Here is a 19,389-nt window from a genome sequence, read left to right on the forward strand (position 1 = left end):
GGGACATCCTGGACATTATTTAAACACAATTAAGGAAGCCGAAGTAACTACTTTGCAAACAGGCCACCGTATTTGGGATCAGCTCACTGCTGCGGGGAAATAATAAACGTACACTGGACGAAAGTATACGCGGAGATCTTGGGGCTGCACATGCGCCACCGGTCTCTAGCATTTCGAGATCTTGGTTCCCCTCCCCCTTATCTCTCTTCATACCCAGTCGGAGCAGGGGGCGGGGCTATTTACTATAATAACTCTCCCATTCCAGAGCGAATGATGACGCCGGGGAAGCAAGGCAATAGGAAATGGAGGTGGGCCGAGGGCAAGTCACGGGGGTGTTGTCTCCAGCTCGGCCGCTAATTGGACGCCGCGCCGTCCCCTAGAAGGGATATTTGTACCTCCTCAGCGCGGCTTCAGAAATAGAAAGGAGCAAGTTGTTGTCGCCCCTCACCCTGGGTCCTTCCTTATCAGACATTTTACTGGCCGGGGCTGGCTCGATCGGTGTTCTCCCAGCATCTGGAGGATCTCATTGCCTAATTTGTTGGTTTCTTTTTAGGGCTCGGTGGAGCTCAGAGGTAGATTTACACCGGGAGCCGGTATATCCGGCTGCCAGAAGAACCGCGTGACCCCTGGCAAAGAGCCACAGCGGTGCTGCTTTTGCAGGAAGCTCCTCACTCCGGGAAGACGGGGCGATCGGCTTGCGGCTGGACGCGAGTGGAGAAGGCATGGCGCTGGATTTCCTGGCAGGATGCGCTGGGGGTAAGAAGTTAGTGCAAACTTGCTATCCCATGATGGAAGGGGGGAGATCGGTGGTTGTTGTGGCCCCGTTGGAATGGGCTGGAGGGATGCTTTTACCGGGGGTCTGCGAGGGGCCTAGCCTGAGCTGTTCGCTGCATGCGCCGGTGGAGGGCGGAGCGGTAAAGGCGTCTCTTTGTTGGGAGCAGGGGAAGGCTGGATATCCCGGGTGGGGGAGGGGTGGCTGGGTTTGTGCTGATTCCTCTGCGCCGAATCCTCTACCAAAGTGAAAGTTCCGTTTTTGTCAGCATCGCCATAGAACTTTCTAGCTCCGTCCTCCGGTTTCTCGGAGGAAGTTGGCCCATGTGCTAATGACACTTCTGTCATTCTCCTGATTGCTGTTTTTTTTTTTCTCTGCGTTGATGATGGCGCTTGTGATTTTTGCTGTGGTTGCAGCAGTGAAAAAGGTTTAGAAAAATCTGTGTTGTTAAAGGCTTAGGAATGGCTTAAGATAATTTAGCGGAGGTGATTTGTTCTTTAAGTCTAGAGCTTCATTACTGCTGGAAAAAAAAGTTTGCTTCTGGTGCATTATATATACCTTTTGAGATATTACATTATATGGCTTATGTTCCATGAACACCTGTCTGGTTCAGCACAGATAAACAACTAGAGGAATAGGGGATAAACTCCCAGATACAAATTTCAATTCACAATAGTTATAGCATAATTACTCATAACCTAAAAGACTACAGAAATAATAATGTCATCAATTTCTTTCTAAAACATAAATAATCAGTCTCGCATCTGATGGAAGTCAGTAAAGAGTTCCAAATAGGAGCGTGATATCAACAAATTTTAGTTCTTCCTTTTCTATTTAACATATTCAACAGATGGAAACTTTAATCGTATCTGAAAGCGTAAACATTGAGAATTTCGAATAGAAGGTGAATTAATTAAAGACATCAAATAATCAGGAGCTGTTTCCATATTTATTTATTTATTACATTTGTATCCCACATTTTCCCACCTATTGGTAGGCTCAAAATCTTAAACATGAAAACATAAATTTTAAACTGAATTCTCTGTCATATCTCTTTTTTACCCTTTCCTGTAGTGTTTCTACTTATTCAGATAACTTAGATCACATTTTTTATTGCTTTTTGTGCAAGCTGTGTAGTATTTTTGCAGTAGTGTAGCCATGCCACCAATTTTGGGTGGACTGGAGCCCAAAGTAGATGGGCACAAAATTTCTCTGTGCCCCTGCCCTCCCTCCATTCTCCATCCCCTTCCTTTCACCTGGTGCCCTCCAACTCAAAATATTAGCTACTGAGGATCCCCAAGACACACCAGATGAACTCCTCCTCCTCTGGAGACCAGACCTCCTACCAAGCTTGGCAGTCAGTGGCAGTGTCCTTGAGCTGATGCCAACACCAGTCACCCAGCTTGGTAGGAGTTCTGTCCACCAGAAGAGGAAATCTTCAGCTGATGGGGCCCGTTGTCATTCTGGAGGAGTAACCTAATGGTTAGTGCAGTGGGCCTGAGAACCAGGGTCAATTCCTACTGCAGCTCCTTGTGACTCTGGGCATGTCACTTAACCCTCCATTGCCCCAGGTACAAAATAAGTATCTGTATATAATATGTAAATCACTTTGATTCTAACCACAGAAGGTGATATATCAAATCTTGTCCCCTTTCCCTTTCATTCCTGACACATGGTTTAAAAAATTTGGACCTATTCATATCGCTGGAGCCTTTTATCTCGTCAATTTGCTGTTTTGTTGCCAGTCTTGAATACTAGCTTAGTGCGTATTTTGGACTACACTCTCTATATGGCGCCTGAAAAATCCATGCTGAAAAAAATATACCTAGGTATATTTTATAAAGTATGCCCACATTTAGATGCAGATTAAAGAATACGCTACGCGCCCGTCTGCACAACTAAATTTAGTCACGGGCAGTTGCGCCAAGTAAAACTTGATGTAAATACCTCTGCCTAAATTAGTCGCGGATCGGTTGTATTCGATAATAACACTCATAGATTTATGAAACACCCACAACCCACCCATTTCATTCATGCCCTTTTCAACTATGCGACTTAGAATTTACACATATCGGGTTACAAAATACGCTTCGACAATTCTATGCCTAAATTCTTTTTTTTTTTTTGTCAATATTTTATTGAAGATTTTCAAGTATATAATGGGGCTCATTTTCAAAGCACTTAGCCTTCCAAAGTTCCATAGGTTTCTATGGAACTTTGGAAGGCTAAGTGCTTTGAAAATATGCCTCAATGTGTAAATCAAATAGACTGATTTAACAAGTTGGCTTCTAACACAGTATTAGGAGGTCATAAGTGTGTCCTCATGTATAACCATAAGTTTAAAAGTACAGAAGTTTATTTATTTATTTATTTATTTTCTGCATTTATATCCCACATTTTCCCACCTCTTTGCAGGCTCAATGTGGCTTACAAATACCGTAATACCAATTAGTGTCAGTAATTGCTTGTTAACTAATTAAGTTGCACGCCCAGATATGGAATAGGACCTGATTTGCGCGTGACAACTTAAAGTGGCACTATACAGAATCCGGGGGTTTGCGCCTAACTTTGGGCACGAACACTTACGCCTGCCAAAGGCTGGTGTAAATACTCCCAACTAGTAGAAGTTAGGTGCATAAATGAAGGTATTGAATAACCACACTGAAATTCTGGGAACACATCTGACCTGCCCATGCCCCTCCCCTGGCCACGCCCCTTTTGGAGTTATGCTATGAAAATCAGGCACACGTGTTATTGACTAGGGCATAAGGCAGATCTGTACGAAACTCCTAATTACTGACAATTAAGTGCTTGTTAAGGCCAATAATTGGCACCAATTAAGGCAATTACTTTGTGTGCAGATCTTGGATCTGCATGCAAACCAACTTTGGGCAACCTATACACATGCACACATTTATATCTTCAGAGCAGGTGTCAATTTATGCGTGAGGATTTGTGAGTAAAGGCACGTAGAGCAGCATTCTAGAGAGACGTCCATGTTTTCTGAGTTGGATATTCTAAGTCAGTATATCACATACGGAGGACGTTCATTTCTCATGTATTTTAGAACAGGATCTACTGGCATAAAGCTTGTTCTAAAATACATGAGAAATGGACGTCCAAGTGCCAGCTAAGTCCAACATGAACATCCATTTTACAACTGAAACGGACATGAACGTACTAATAATACCCTATTAAAACAAACGTGAAATAAACCTAAAAACACCCTAAAAGCAGGAAATGTTCACGAGAAAAGCAAAACCTACTCATGCCTATGCACGTCCTTAATATTGGCATGTTCATGAGCAGGTCAGACGAAGGAGTTACGGAGTCAACAAGACACATCCAAAGGTACCAGGGAGACGAGAGTAGTCGTATACAATGTATTCCTTAAAAATGACTCAAACACGACACCGTGTTTCGTTGAGGTGCCTGCCTCAGTAGTCGTAGATGTCAAACCCAGAAGTTATAAATAACTTCTAAAAGACGCTCACAGAAGATGCATTCTTTATAAAGACTATACATTCAAAAGATTAGCTAGAATAGCATTCTGCCGTATAAACAGGGCGGTCGTTAAATCTAGTCTTGTTGACTCTGCTACTCCTTCGTCTGACTTGTTACGTCCGTAGTGGTTTCAGCTCCTCCATCTTGGTGGATGTTCATAAGCAGAAAACATATTCTAAGAATCGTAAATTAATGCAATTTCCTCACAAAACTAATAGATGTATCCTCAGATTCTATATATGGCACCCAGATTTGCGCACACTCCCGTGATGTGCACGGAAATTACTTCATAAGCTCAATGACATGAATAATTGGGTACTAACAACCAATTATTGATGTCAGTTGGCACTCATTAATATTTACGCATACATCTGGCTGCACGTTCTGAGGTCTTTTACTAAGCCGCAGTAGAAAAGTGGCCTGCGGAAGTGTCGGCTCGTGTTTTTTTTTTTTTTTTGGCACACACTGAGAAAATGTGATTTTCCGGATTTAATTTGTGATGTGCTATCTCTCACTGTTACCAATAACCTACCCTTCAATTATGGGCTGCTCATGTCTTTGTCAGTGGGCAAACTTACAAAATCAGCAAGGGATCAAATACTTATTTCCCCCACTGTAGTTAGGCGCAAGATCAGCGCTTAAGCGGTATTTTTTAAAAGGATGCACACCCTTTACAGCAGGGGCTTAGCCAGACATCGGCGGGAGGGGGGCCAGAGCCCGGGAGGGGGGGCACTGTTTAGCCACCGACCCCCCCCCCCCCCCCGCCACTTTGGACCGCCACTGCAACCGCAAAATTCCCCCCCCCCCCGCCTGCCCCGCCGCCGCATCAGTTACCTTGTTTGCTGGCGGGGGTCCCCTATCCCTGCCAGCCAAAGAGTCTTCTTCAGCGCCGGTCAACTATGGCGCTTTCGTTGTGTGATCATCTGTTTCTGACGCCTTACGTCCTGCACCGTGCATGTAGCCCCGTGCGGGACGTAAGGCGTCAGAAACAGATGATCACACAACGAAGGCGCCGGAGTCGACCGGCGCTGAAGAAGACTCTTCAACTGGCGGGGTTTAGGGACCCCCGCCAGCAAACAAGGTACCTGATGCGGCGGTGGGGGAGGGTCAAATGTAGAGGGGCCCAGGGCATAATCTGTGGGGGTCCATGCCCCCGTGGCCCCACACAGCTATGCCCCTGCTTTACAGAATAGCACGTAGCACTGATTTTTTTTCCGATCCCTAATTTTGAGCGCCGTTTGCAGAGTCCGGCCCTTAAAGCGCTGTTGGCTATCACTCTGGTTATTGGAAAAAGTAGAAAACGTATCTTTATGCTATGATCTGACAAATCTGGCCTCTCCTCTCTAACATTGCAAGCTGTTGCACAATTAGGATGTTTCCCACAGGCACAGAATGGTAAGGGATGGAGGAGCGGTCCTTAAGGGGTCTTTGACAAAGGTGTAGTAGCGTTTTTAGCGCGCACGAATAATTAGTGCATGCTAAACACTAGAGAAGATAAGATGCTCATAGGAATATATGCAAAATTTTTTGTAAAACAGTCCCAAGCACATTTACAATTTAATGATCTGGAACATTAGACAACAAAGTATATATTGTGGAGGATCTTCAGGCCTAATGCATCTCAACTACTAGATCGTATGATTTTTATGTAATTAGATGCAAATCCTCATTGATCTATTTCTTCACAATGGGGGAACTACACGTTCTATGACCAGATTCCAGTTAAGTAATAAAAGAGACATATTGGAAATTGTAACAAATGAATATAAGATAGAATGAAGTAAAAGATTGGAATGATGTGAAGAAATAGATGTTTAAAACAAGAGTAAAATAAGATCAAAACAAAAGTAAAAAAATTGAAAAATGTTGAAGAAAATATATTTATCTAAATGATGGAAGAACTTTAACAGGATCAATGAGGATTTGCATCTAACTACATAAAAATCATACGATCTAGTAGTTGAGATGCATTAGGCCTGAAGATCCTCCACAATATATACTTTGTTGTCTAATGTTCCAGATCATTAAATTGTAAATGTGCTTGGGACTGTTTTCAAAAAAATTTTTGTATACATTGATCCCTGCACTACATTAAGTACTGTGCAAGTCAAGGTGATTCATAGGAACGTATGGGCATCTCTATCTTAGCGCATGCTTATTTTTAGCGCGTGCTAAGAACGCTAGCGCAGCTTTGTAAGAGGCCCACTTAGTTAGGATACTGCCCTCAAGAGATGTGCCTGTATTACAGTAACATAGTAGATGACGGTAGAAAAAGACCTGCACGGTCCATCCAGTCTGCCCAACAAAACTCATATTTGCTGCTTTTTGTGTATACCCTACTTTGATTTGTACCTGTGCTCTTCAGGGCACAGACCATATAAGTCTGCCCCGCACTATCCCCGCTTCCCAACCACCAGCCCCACCTCCCAATCACCGGCTCTGGCACAGGCACAGACCGTATAAGTCTGCCCAGCACTATCCTCACCTCCCCACCACCAGCCCTGCCTCCCAACCACCGGCTCTGGCACAGACCGTACAAGTCTGTCCAGCACTATCCCCGCCTCCCAACCACCAGTCCCGCTTCCCACCACCGGCTCTGGCACAGACCGTATAAGTCTGCCCGGCCCTATCCCCGCCTCCCAATCACCAGCCCCGCCTCCCAATCTTGACTAAGCTCCTGAGGATCCATTTCTTCGGCACAGGATTCCTTTATGCTTATCCCACGCATGTTTGAATTCCGTTACCGTTTTCGTTTCCGCCACCTCCCGTGGGAGGGCATTCCAAGCATCCACTACTCTCTCCGTGAAAAAATACTTCTTGACATTTTTCTTGAGTCTGCCCCCCTTCAATCTCATTTCATGTCCTCTCGTTCTATCACCTTCCCATCTCCAGAAAAGGTTCGTTTGCGGATTAATACCTTTCAAATATTTGAACGTCTGTATCATATCACCCCTGTTTCTCCTTTCCTCCAGAGTATACATGTTTAGTTCAGCAAGTCTCTCCTCATAAGTCTTGTAACGCAAATCCCATACCATTCTCGTAGCTTTTCTTTGCACCGCTTCAATTCTTTTTACATCCTTAACAAGATACGGCCTCCAAAACTGAACACAATACTCCAGGTGGGGCCTCACCAACGACTTATACAGGGGCATCAACACCCCCTTTCTTCTGCTGGTCACACCTCTCTTTATACAGCCTAACAACCTTCTAGCTACGGCCACCGCCTTGTCACACTGTTTCGTCGCCTTCAAATCCTCAGATACTATCACCCCAAGATCCCTCTCTCCGCCCGTACCTATCAGACTCTCCTCGCCTAACACATACGTCTCCCGTGGATTTCTACTCCCTAAGTGCATCACTTTGCATTTCTTCGCATTGAATTTTAATTGCCAAACCTTAGACCATTCTTCTAGCTTCCGTAGGTCCTTTTTCATGTTTTCCACTCCCTCCGGGGTGTCCACTCTGTTACAGATCTTAGTATCATCCGCCTGTATTGAGAGTGTGGCTGAAACATTAGTCTCCTATCTTTTTTTTTTTTGGCACAGACTGTGCAAAAACTATACCACCCTTCCGTCCTGACAGAAGAGGCCACAGTAGCTGCCACCCCGGCCTCAAAATGTGGCTTATGGTTTTTACTTTATTTTTTTTCAGATTAGTGTGAGTATTCCTCGTAAAATCACTCCTTCATACTGTGTTGATGTCAGTTTGAAAAGCTGCCATTTCATCTAACATAACACCAAACCGGTTTCAAGGCTTGTTATGTAACCTACATGGCATGAACTTTTCATTTTCTTAAATGCAGACAGCTTAACTTGCACACCCTCCGACCCATCCAATGGAAGCAGAGCATTCATCTCTGGCCTTGGCCCGTGTCTTCTCCATAATTTATCAGTGCTAAGCTGTGCAAGTTTGATCAAGAAAGTATTGTGAGAAGTGAAACTCTGTGTGCTTTTGAGTTTATTCCTTACAATATTACAAAAAAATGCTCTCGCCCTCCCTAAAACAACCTTCTCTGAATTTGTGAAACAATTTATCGACCTTTTCATTTGCTTATTTTTAATGCGTTAGAATTCCCAGCAAATTAAAATACATTTAAAGCAAGAAGTGCCTGCTGTACTAGGTAAGTTTGTGTCGAGCTGTACTCGTTGGAGACACTGCCTCAGTGAATCTCTCAGTGAAAGCCTTCTTTACAAGGGAATTAATAAAGAATTATACCAATTACAAATATTTATTTGTTACATTTGTATCCCACATTTTCCCACCTATTTTGTAGGCTCAGTGTGGCTTACATAGTGCCGGAGACCTGTTGCAGACTCCGGAGTAAACAAATACAATGTGATGTTGTGGTAGGATAAGGTTAATTACAGTGATTAAAGGTACTGTATAAGAAATCGCCAGACCAGACTAGAGAGTGGAGTAAAATTTGGCCACAGTTTCGTTTATTGGTAGACAGTTCCTGAGCAAATTATATAACAGCCAAAACTGGACTGCCTGCTGTCAGCTGCTAGGAGTCTAAATTGTCACAGTAAGCTGGAATTGTCTAAACAATACTCCGCTGCCGTAGCAGCTGGAGTCTAACAGGTCTGGACCTCCATGCCTGAGTTCAAGAGCCCACCACCTGGTGAATATTAAGGGCCTGTTCTGTACAGGACCTCCTTTAGAACATAACCCTCCCTCCCTCCCCCCCAGCTGAGGCAGGTATCGCTGAGAAAATACAATAGTAATAGAGGGGGTGGGTGGGATGGGTGAGCGAGCTGCCTGCAAGGAGCAGGAAGGATCCTGAACTTCAGAGTCACTCATTTAAATCTTCAAACCCAGCCCCTCCTGAGGATAAAAGAAATGCTCCCCTTGGGAGAGAATTTCCCACGGCTAAAATTTGTAAAAAATTTGTAAAGTAAATCGCCCTATCAGGGCTCACCCCCCCCCCCCCAGCCCCCTTTTTCCAGGCTCTTTTTGGAGCCATCACATCGTCCCTGACCCTCGCCAGTCCCTTGCCTGCTAGGCCGAAGGCTTGGGCCTGCTATAGCCACGCTTGAGCCATCTAGGGGAGTAGCTCACCCCCCTGTTAAAGTCAAGCTTTGGACAAGTCATCACCCTTGGATTTCTGTTAGAGCAAACAATTTGTAATACAACAATCCAAATCCCATTCTTGTATGTGAAAAAAAATAGAAAAAAACTACAGAAAAGTTCAAACATGTAAATTTTTTCAGACTGCTTATGGACCCATGACGAAAAATCACCATTCTCAAACAGTTTGGATCTGCTGTTTTAGCCACCGTTTCTCAGAGGGTCACAAATCCTGTTAAATAAATAAATATAAACCTTAATAGCATACCTTGAAATACCCGGAGAAGGAGAGGAAAACTTGAAATAAAACTGCAGTGACTCTCTCTTTCTGCCCCCCTCCCCCATTTCCATAGCAAACTCCCTCAAGTCACATGAGAATAAAGCTCTTTGATCAAACTCGGGGGGGTGGGGGGGGGGGGGGGTAGAGTGTTCCTGAGGCAGCAAGGAATTGTTTTTTTTTTCCCCCTGTAGTCAATTTTGTAAAATTTATATCAGTTTTAACAGTAGCGTGGCTGACGTTTTCTGCGAAATGTTGAAAGTGTGCCACATTTCAGCTCTGACCTCTTTTATGGTGGCTTCAGATGTCTCTAAAAGGAGTCGGGCAATTTGGCAGCGTGTATACGTTAAGACTTATTAACCACCTTTATGAAGATACTCACCCAAGGCAGTGTACAACAGGTGATAGTCAGATACCTTGGAAAGTGTTTGTGTTTGCGTTAGGATCAAAGAAATCGTTCCTGATTTTATTTTATTGGGTTTATGAAGAGATCACCCAGGGCGGTAAACAGCAGGCATGGCTTGGCATAAAACTTACAAGCATAACTTAGAGATGGCAAGTTGAGACTCTGGAGGTTTTTTTTTACTAAGCTGCAGTAGTGTTTTTAGCTTGCGGTAGAAATCAGCTGCCGGTAATGCCCAGTGTATTCCTTTGGGCGTCTTGGTGATTACTGTCAGCTGATTTCTACCGCAAGCTAAAAACGCTACCGTGGCTTAGTAAAAGACCCCCTTAGTAATTGGACTAACATGAAACGGTATCAGAAATAATGAACTTTTAACAGCACTGTAGAATAATCACATAACAGAAATATGATAGATGTCAGCAGAATATGAATGATACCATCATAGATAACATGGAAGAACATTGTTATAACATACTGTTGGTATGATACTCACAATGTCATCACAATACAAATGAAACATCTTAATAGGCACACATTAGAACATTCAAATAACATAGATATGATGCATATGATGCTAACACTGTCCGTACAATGCAATACAATGAACATCTTAATAGGTAGATGAGGGGGCAAGTGCACTTGAGATATATGGACAGGACAAACTGAAGGCAACATTGACTAAGATGTGACTGGGTGACAGGCTCTCTGGCTTCATTAGAAAATTATTGAAAACGTTCAAAATTTGCACCCTGGTTCATAAAATCATTCACGGCGAGGCCCCGGTCTACATGTCAGACCTCATAGACGTACCAGCTAGAAACACTAAAAGGTCAGCACGCACATTCCTGAATCTCCACTACCCCAGTTGCAAAGGACTAAAATATAAATCAACATAGGCATCCAGCTTCTCCTTCATAAGCACGCAAATAATGGAATGCACTACCAAACGTCATAAAAACAATGCATGACCTAACAAACTTCCGTAAATCACTGAAAACCAACCTGTTCAAAAAGGCATACCACAATGATCCGTCCTAAATACCAGACAACGAAACATATACTAGATCTGGATATAACCGAACTTGTTATACTTGATTGCTTCACCTACTGTCACCAATGAACTCTTAACGCAATTCCACTTTATTTCACACTCCGGATTTGAACTCTCTCTACTTAACTGATTAACTCACTTGTCACTTATGAACTTTAATGCAATACCACTTTGTATTCTTCACTCCGGAAATGGCGATCACCATTACGGCATAATGTAGGCCACATTGAGCCTGCAAATAGGTGGGGAAATGTGGGATACAAATGCCAAGCCCCCTCCCTGCCCGTCTTCAAGTCTTTGCTTAAAGCCCACCTCTTCAATGCTGCGTTCGGCACCTAACCCTTACCGTTCAGTGAATCCAGAATGCCCCAATTTGACTGCCCCTATCGGACCGACCGTTCACTTGTCTATTAGATTGTAAGCTCTTTGAGCAGGGACTGTCTCTCTTTGTTAAATTGTACAGCGCTGCGTAACCCTAGTAGCGCTCTAGAAATGTTAAGTAGTAGTAGTAGGATACAAATGCAACAAATAAATAAAATAAAAATTTGACTTGCCCACCACTGTTCCCTCTAAGCTGAACACGAGTCCTCTAACTAAACTGCTGCCAGAGGGTGGTGGTGCTTCAATATTGTGCTATTTATTTATAGCATTTCTACCCCGCTCTTTCCCGCTCGATAGCAGGCTCAGTGCGGCTTGCAATGTATAGGTACAGAGTATCACAGGGATAACAGAATTTGAGGGTACAAAGTATCAAAGAGGTAATACAATGTATGGGTAAAAAGTGTCACTTAGATAATACAGTTGTGTAGAGAAGGGTAAAAGGAAGAGATGTGGGGAAGGATTGAGGTACGTTTAATGTTAGTGGTGTGGGTTAGAGTCCTAACTTAAGTTGGGTTGTTTGGGTAGGCTTGTTTGAAGAGGTGTGTTTTCAGCAGCTTTCGGAAGCTTAGAAGTTCGGTTGTAGTTCGGATGAATCTTGGTATGGCGTTCCAGAGTTGACTGCCTAAAACTGAGAAGTTGGATGCATAGTAGGTTTTGTATTTGAGACCTTTGCAATTAGGCAGGTGAAGATTGAGATATGTTTGCGAGGATTTGGACCTGTTCCTGGCTGGAAGGTCGATTAGGTTGGTCATGTAACTTGGAGATTCTCCGTGGAGGATCTTGTAGATCAGTGTGTGGACTTTGAAGTGTATTTGTTCTTTAATGGGGAGCCTATCACTAGGGACAGGCAGAGCTTGCCTGTCCCTCACTGTTGAAAATGTGATAGTGAAACAGCACCACCTACTGGCAGGACTAGAGGTGGAGGAGTCCCGTTCAGCTTATAATCATTCCACACTCAGCAGAGTGTGAAATGATTATAACTTGAACAAGCAACTTAAAGTCTCTGATCTTGAACTCCCTGCATCATGAAACTTTAATGTCCGTTTCTTTTTAGGCGCGGCAGGTGTGCTAGTGGGACATCCATTTGACACAGTTAAGGTGGGTACAGACTTTACTAAATTGCAATACTTTTTAATATAATTTGACTGTACAGATGTTCAAGGCAAATACATTGAATTAATCTGCATTTTGCTTTTCAAAAACTAAATTACTGTAACATTTTGATTTCTTCTGCGCTCGCATGTTTTCTTGCTTAAACAGGCAGGAATTAAACAGTGGTAGAAGTTTGAGTGCCACATTGTAAGACGAAATGTTACTGTAGTTTGGCTTTGCTGCATTGGTATTAAGTTGTGTATTCTAGTACTGCATATGTTTCTCTAAATATCCATATGGTGAGCTTGATTAGTCTTAATGAACTAAATTCATGTAAGTTGCATGGTCTAAGATTGTTAGAACTTATTTTTAAGAGCATTCTTAAAGCTTTTACAAGGATGTTCCTTCTTGAGGATAAAATACTTGTTCTTTTTTTGAAGCAACTGAAAACAAAATCCTGTTTACAGCTTATCAGTCCCAGTCCTGCCCCACACCCAGGGGCGTATCTGCGTGGGGCCACGGGGGCCTGGGCCCCCGCAGATTTCGCCCTGGACCCCCCTACCGCTGTCACCTACCTTTGCTGGCGGTTGTAAAATATTCCTTCGACTGGAGGGGAACCCCAACCCCCGCCAGCCGAGGTCCGCTTCCTCCTGCCGCTGCCTTTTAAAAATATTCCTTCGGCTGGCGTGGGACCCTAACCCCCGCCAGCCGAGCCGAGGTCCTTTTAAAGTTCTTTTTCTTCCTCTGGAGTCCGTGTTATTCAAAGCTGCTCCTTTCGGAGTCTGATGTCGCTGCACGTTGTACGTGCAGGAGACGTCCTGCACGTACAACGTGTAGCGACGTCAGACTCCGAAAGGAGCAGCACGGACTCTGGTCCCCTGCCAGCAAAGGTAGGTGATGGCGGCGGGGGGGGGGGGGGGGGGGGGAGTCGGCACTAGCAGTGGTGGCCGGGGGAGGGGACGGCGGGGGGGGGGGGCTATAATGTGCCACCTCACTCTGGCCCTGGCCACCACCCCCCCCACCGCCACATTTCAGATACGCCTCTGCCCACACCTACCGTCTCAGGTTGTAAATCGTAGCCAAATGACTGTATCTGAACATGACACCAAAAAGGCTTGTGTAAAAACAATGTAATTTAACTGGAGTACCAACACTGTATTAGATTTATTTATTTAAAAACTAGGAAAAGGGCCCGTTTCTGTAACTAATGAAACTGGCGCTAGGCAGGCAATCCCCCACCGTCCCTCGGTGTTCCACAGTGTGCCCTCCCTCCGTTTTCAACCCCCCCGCCCCCGCGTTACGGCCCCTTGGACCCCCCCTTCCTGCCGAAAACTGCCCCCCGCTGCCGTTGTCGACTACCTGTGCTGACGGGGGACCCAAACCCCCGACAGCCAAAGTCCTGTTCTGCACTTTGCGGCATTGGTTCCTCAGTGATCTTCTCTTCAAGTTTCTGTGCGTGCGTCTGACATCGGACGTTCTGTCGTACGCACAGAAACTTGAAGAGAAGATCATTGAGGAACCAACGGGCAGAACAGGACTTCGGCTGTCGGGGGTTTGGGTCCTCCGTCAACACAGTTAGTCGACAACGGCGGCAGGGGGGGGGGGCGGTTTTTGGTGGGAAGGGGGGTCGACAGGGTCGCGGAAGGGGGGTCCAGGGGGCCGTAACGCAGCTACTCCTCCCGTTGCCTCGGAATCAGCTGTCACTGACGTCAGTGCGTGCCTTCCTAGCAGAGCACCTCCGAGGTAGGCACGGTCCCAGGCACATTTGAACGCTGGAGGTGAGAATTATTATATAGGAAAAGTGTTTATACCATTTTCATGACATAGATCGTTCAAAATGGTTTACACCAACAATAAACCAAATTAGAGCAGTAGAAGACTTCAACAAGTACCCAAATACAAGTCCTAGTACTGTATGTGCTGGCCCGAAAGGCAGTACAAGATAAAAATCAGAGAAGATTATTGCAAGTCCTACATGATATTCATTCCATGCTCTCTTTTACGTAATGAACATGAATTGCAATCGGTTGGGCCCCCAGCTGTCAATGAAGGGTAAACAGAGCCATCTGACGGAATGTTTTTCTTTACCAGGCAATTTCAGTACACACTGAATTAATGTTTAAGGACGTTAGGATAATTTGCAGAATGAGAATTTCATGCCAGTAGAACAGTACCATATGGGTATTCTTTGGCATTTTTAATCTGGTTAATAACAGATTAAATACATTATGAAAACACTAGTAAAAAAGCCCCGTTTCTGATGCAAATGAAACGGGGGCTAGCAAGGTTTTCTTCTGTGTGCATGTGGGAGTGTGTGTGTTCCTGCCCTCTCTCCCCTCCCCCCTCTGAGTCCTTCACTGTTACAGAGAGAGCGATTTGATTTCCTGCTTTGCTGTTTTCCTTCACTGTTTGTGTTAGAGAGAGAGCGAGGGCGGGGCAGACACTCATGGGGAAACCGGATATCTCTCCCCCTTCACACTTCCGGTTGGAGGCTTCATAGAACGTTGGTGTTGCCTTTTATATATAGAGATGTATGATCTTGTAATGCTTTATTAGGGTTGGTCCTGTTCAGCTAGAAACATTGTCTGCTCATCTGTGGGAACAAGAAATGGAAGCACATTCTGGAGTCTTTACTAAGCTGTGTGAAAAGGGGGCTTGCGCTGGCATCGGCGCATGTTTTTGCCGCACGCCGAGGCCCCCTTTTACCGCAGTGGGTAAAATGCTGTTTTTTTGTTTTTTTTTAAAGAAATGGCCGTGCAGCAAGGGAAGCAGTTGATGCGTGGCCATTTTGGGAGGGAGCACTTACTGCCACCCATCGATGTGGTGGTAAGAGCTCCTGCGCTAACCTGACGGTAACCGGGCAGCACATAGCACTGCCTGATTACCGCTGGGGTAAACACTGGCGCTACAAAAAAACAAAACATTTTTTTTGTAGTGCCAGAAGTGGCGTGTGCTGGGGGCGGGAACTACCACTGGGCTGCTGCGGTAGCCCAGCGGTACTTCCGGTTTAGCGAGTGGTAAGCCCGCATTGGGCTTACCGCCACTTAGTAAAAGACCCACCCTAAATTAGCTAGTCAGACTAGTTGATTTCAGTTTTTTTCCAGTGAATAAAGCCTCAGCCTATAAGAGGTGTGAATTGGGTCGGTACCACGTTGGTTTCATTTGGGGGTCAGTGAACTAAAGTGTATTAACTGCCAGTGATGATGGCATATAAATGAAGTATTTGTTAGTGCCAAAAGTTAAGTACACCTTAAATGCATTTTCATGTTCATTGGATTTTCTGAAACTGGAGATTCATAGATGATGGTCAAAATATTTTATTGTGTTGTAATTGTAAATTAGCTATGTCCAGTTTATATTTTAACTGCTGTGTGCTGCCTTGGGTGGATTTCTTCCAAAAGGCAGTAAATAAATCTTAATAAACATGAGAACCATCCAGGGGGATGAGATGTACTTGTGCTGTGGCAACCACCTGGGTCCGTCACACAAATCAGTCTCGAAAGCTTATGTGCAACATTATTGATGGAGGATTCTTGTGCTGGATGAGTCACATGTTGGAGCTGACAGACCTCAGGTCTTCACAACCAGCAAAGAATCAATAGGTGACCTCACACGCATTTCCTCTCTGCTCTCCCCCCTCCTCACACACACATTAACATTAATACCTTGGCTGGTGGGGATGCCCATGCTCTGCCAGCTGAAGTGGTCCTGCAGCACATTTCCAGCCACCGACACCGTACTTCCCGCACATGCTTAGTTCATGTACATGAACATGTGTGAGGAGTGCCAGCGTTGGCAGCTGAAAGCGTGCTGCCAACTTCCCTACTGCTCAGATGACACGGGGGGCTCGGGTAGAGGACCACTTCCACTGATGGGGCTTGGACATCCCCATCAGCCATTGCGACAGGTACCACAATTTTGGAGGGAGGCCCAGGCGCTCCAGCCTCCCGCCTATGTCACTGCATTATATGTCCAAAACTTTTAATAGTGTTGAAAAGTAGGATTTACAAAATTACTGCCCTCCTGGTAGTGAAAACTTCTGGTTTTCTGTTTATGCAAAATATTTGCCAGTGAATATCTAAATCTTAAAAAAAATGTAATTAAAAAAAATATAGTGAGTTGCCAGCAGCAAGAGCCTGCTAGTTCACAGTGTGGTATGTCCTGGACTTTGGCTTTACTAGTTTCAAAGGGTGATATGCTGCTTAACTGTGAAGAGGCAGAGACAGGCAGCTGTTTTATTCCGTAGGCAAACATTTCCAATATAGTTATGTCATGCAAGATCCCAAAAAAAGATCACGCGTGAGGGTGGTTGGGGGTGGAGAAGGAAGAGGTAGAGGCTTATTTTGGCATTTCTGTTTAATGTTGTTGGCGAGAAAAAGAATTTTCAAGAGGGAAACTGTTTCCAGGTAATGTAATGCTACACCCTGCTGAGCAGCAGAGAGATGCATTGGCCACGTGGCAGATGTGCATAACCTTGAGACAGCCTAAATGAAAAGAGCATTCTCCGAAGACAAGCAGGCCATTAATTCTCACAGTTGCATTGCCTGGTCTGGAGCTTAACAGAGTTTTGTGGAGCATGAGACACGCTGTACTGCACATGAGCAGGTGCCTTCCCGCCCACTGCGAGAGCGCGATACTGCAGTTGGTTTTCTACCGCGGTGAGGAGAAGCTACATGTGTGGTTTCTCTCTTCATTCCCAATCTGGAAGAGCTTCCTTTTGGTGCCTTTCGGGGTTTTTTGCCTATTTTTCGCTGTGCCTGTTCTCGGGTTCCGGTGCCTTTCGTTCCCATACTTTCTTAGTTTATTTTTTCCCAGTTTAAGTTTCCTTTATTTTTTCGTGTCTTAGGCCACGTTTAGGCCTTGACTTCAGCCGTGTTCTTTGCTTGCCTTTTTTTCTGGTGCATTGCCCCTTTTTTCAGGCACCTTCGCGTCTTTTGATTTGGCTGTGTAAATTTTTCCAACCATGTCCACTAAAGTTCCCAGTGGCTTTAAGCACTGTACACAGTGCAGTTGGACCATCTCTGGTAAAGACACCAATTCTTGGTGTTTTCAGTGTTTAGTGCCCGACCATAGCCCTGCTGGGTCTGTCTTCGAATGAGAAAGAGGACTCGGTTGTCCAGAGAGGCTCAATGCGAGAAGATTTTGGAGCCAGGTCTCAACGTTGGCATTGGCATTGAGGTCCTCGGCATCAGTGTTGAAGACTGCACGGGCATTGGGAGTATCAGTTCACATGGCTGCTTCAAGACCCATGGACACCAGGAGCAGTAGTATGTCAAGTGGGTCTCCACCTGTCTGGACGCCGACTGCTGGTCAGGGCCTCCGGGACCAGCCACTGTCTGACCCAACCCTGAGGCGACGATAGGTTTCAATGTCCTCGTCGGCACTGAGGAGTCTTGATGCTGAGCTCCGGGCGAAGGCCAAGAAGCATCGGCATTGGATGCCCTTGACGCATGGTACCGGAAGCTCCAGGGCATCGAAGCATTCAGCACCTAAGAAGTGTTGGCGCCGGAAGGATCATTCCCCCTCTATTCAGGAGGTGTCGATGTGTCGGTCCTCTAGCAGTGAGGGCCAGATTCTGATCTCGGCCCTATCAGTTCTGCAGCCTGTCTCGGAGCCGCCACTCCAGTTTTTTTCGGTGTCAGCCCTCAATGAGCGTATCTGGACCTTGCTTCCTGAACTGCTGGATGGCCTTTTGCAATGTGTGCATCAGCATCGGGGGTGACTGTGCCAGGCTGAGGCTATTCCATTTCGTTTGGAGGTGGAGGATGAGCCCAGGACTAAGATGCTTGAGGTCCTGGACTATGAGTCTCCTCCTAGGGAGGCTGTGACTGTCCCTCTCCATGAGATATTCAAGGAAGTCCTTGATCAGAATTGGGATTCCCCTCTGTTGGTCCCTGTCCTGCCCAAGAAGATCGACACAATTTATCTGATCCACAGCACACAATTGGTTTTGATGAGCCTCATTTGCCTCACAATTCCATGGTGGTGGAATCCACTTTCAAAAGGGCCAGGAGTTCTAGAGACTATGCCTTGGTGCCCCCAGGCAGAGAAACTAGGACCTTGGACTCTTTTTCGATTCCCACTTCAGGCACAGGCAGCTCCTTGTGACTCTGGGCAAGTCACTTAACCCTCCATTGCCCCATGTAAGCCGCATTGAGCCTGCCATGAGTGGGAAAGCGCGGGGTACAAATATAACAAAAAAAAAAAACAAAAAAAAAGATGTTCCAGGCCTCAATGCTTGTGTTCTGTATACAATCTTACCAGCTCTTTACGAGCATGTACTTACGGGACTTTGTGCACAAGATGCTGGACTTGGCAAATTCTCTTCCACGGAGCAGGACGAGTCAGTACACCAGTTGGCCAAGCAGCAGAAGGTGTGTTGTAAGTTCTTGGCCAGGGGCACCTACGATGCCTTTGACATGACATTCTGGATCTTTGCTCAGAGTATAGCAATGCGCATGGCTGCATGTTTCTGTCTTGGAACAGTCGGTTCAGCAGAGATTGGCATATGCCCTTTGCTGGGGGGATAACCTATTTAGAGAAAAGGTTGAGGAGGTCGATGTCCAAATAAAAAAGCACACTGATACCATCTTTTCTCTCTCCCATCAGGCGCCTTCTGCTTCAGCCTCCAACATCTAGGAGTCTTTTGGCACGTAGAGGAGGGGTGCCTACTACTCACAGGTGGTGTAGGTACGCCACCTCCTCTTGCCAGCCTGCTTAGACTCAACCACAGTATGCTCGTTCTCATCAACAGTATACATCTAAAGCCTCTGCTGTTCCTCAGTCAAAGCAAGGGACAAGCTTTTGATTGGCTCCAGCAGAGCATAGCCACTGTTAGTATC

The 19,389-nt window shown here is 45.3% G+C and overlaps 1 protein-coding gene across 2 annotated transcripts in view; it reads left to right on the forward strand.

Moving 5' to 3' along the window:
- Positions 1 to 429: 429 nt before the first annotated feature.
- Positions 430 to 19,389, forward strand: part of LOC115477843 (mitochondrial basic amino acids transporter-like) — a 31,937-nt gene continuing 12,977 nt past the window's right edge. Inside the window, exons 1-2 of one of the 2 annotated variants that reach the window (XM_030214947.1) lie at positions 430 to 756; positions 12,510 to 12,553. In XM_030214947.1, coding sequence (XP_030070807.1) covers positions 723 to 756; positions 12,510 to 12,553 — 78 coding nt within the window. In that variant the 5' untranslated portion in view covers positions 430 to 722. The remainder of the gene's footprint in view (positions 757 to 12,509; positions 12,554 to 19,389) is intronic. The other variant, XM_030214948.1, reaches the window with a different exon arrangement.

This window comes from Microcaecilia unicolor, chromosome 9, assembly GCF_901765095.1.
Source record: "Microcaecilia unicolor chromosome 9, aMicUni1.1, whole genome shotgun sequence".
NCBI lineage: Eukaryota > Metazoa > Chordata > Amphibia > Gymnophiona > Siphonopidae > Microcaecilia > Microcaecilia unicolor.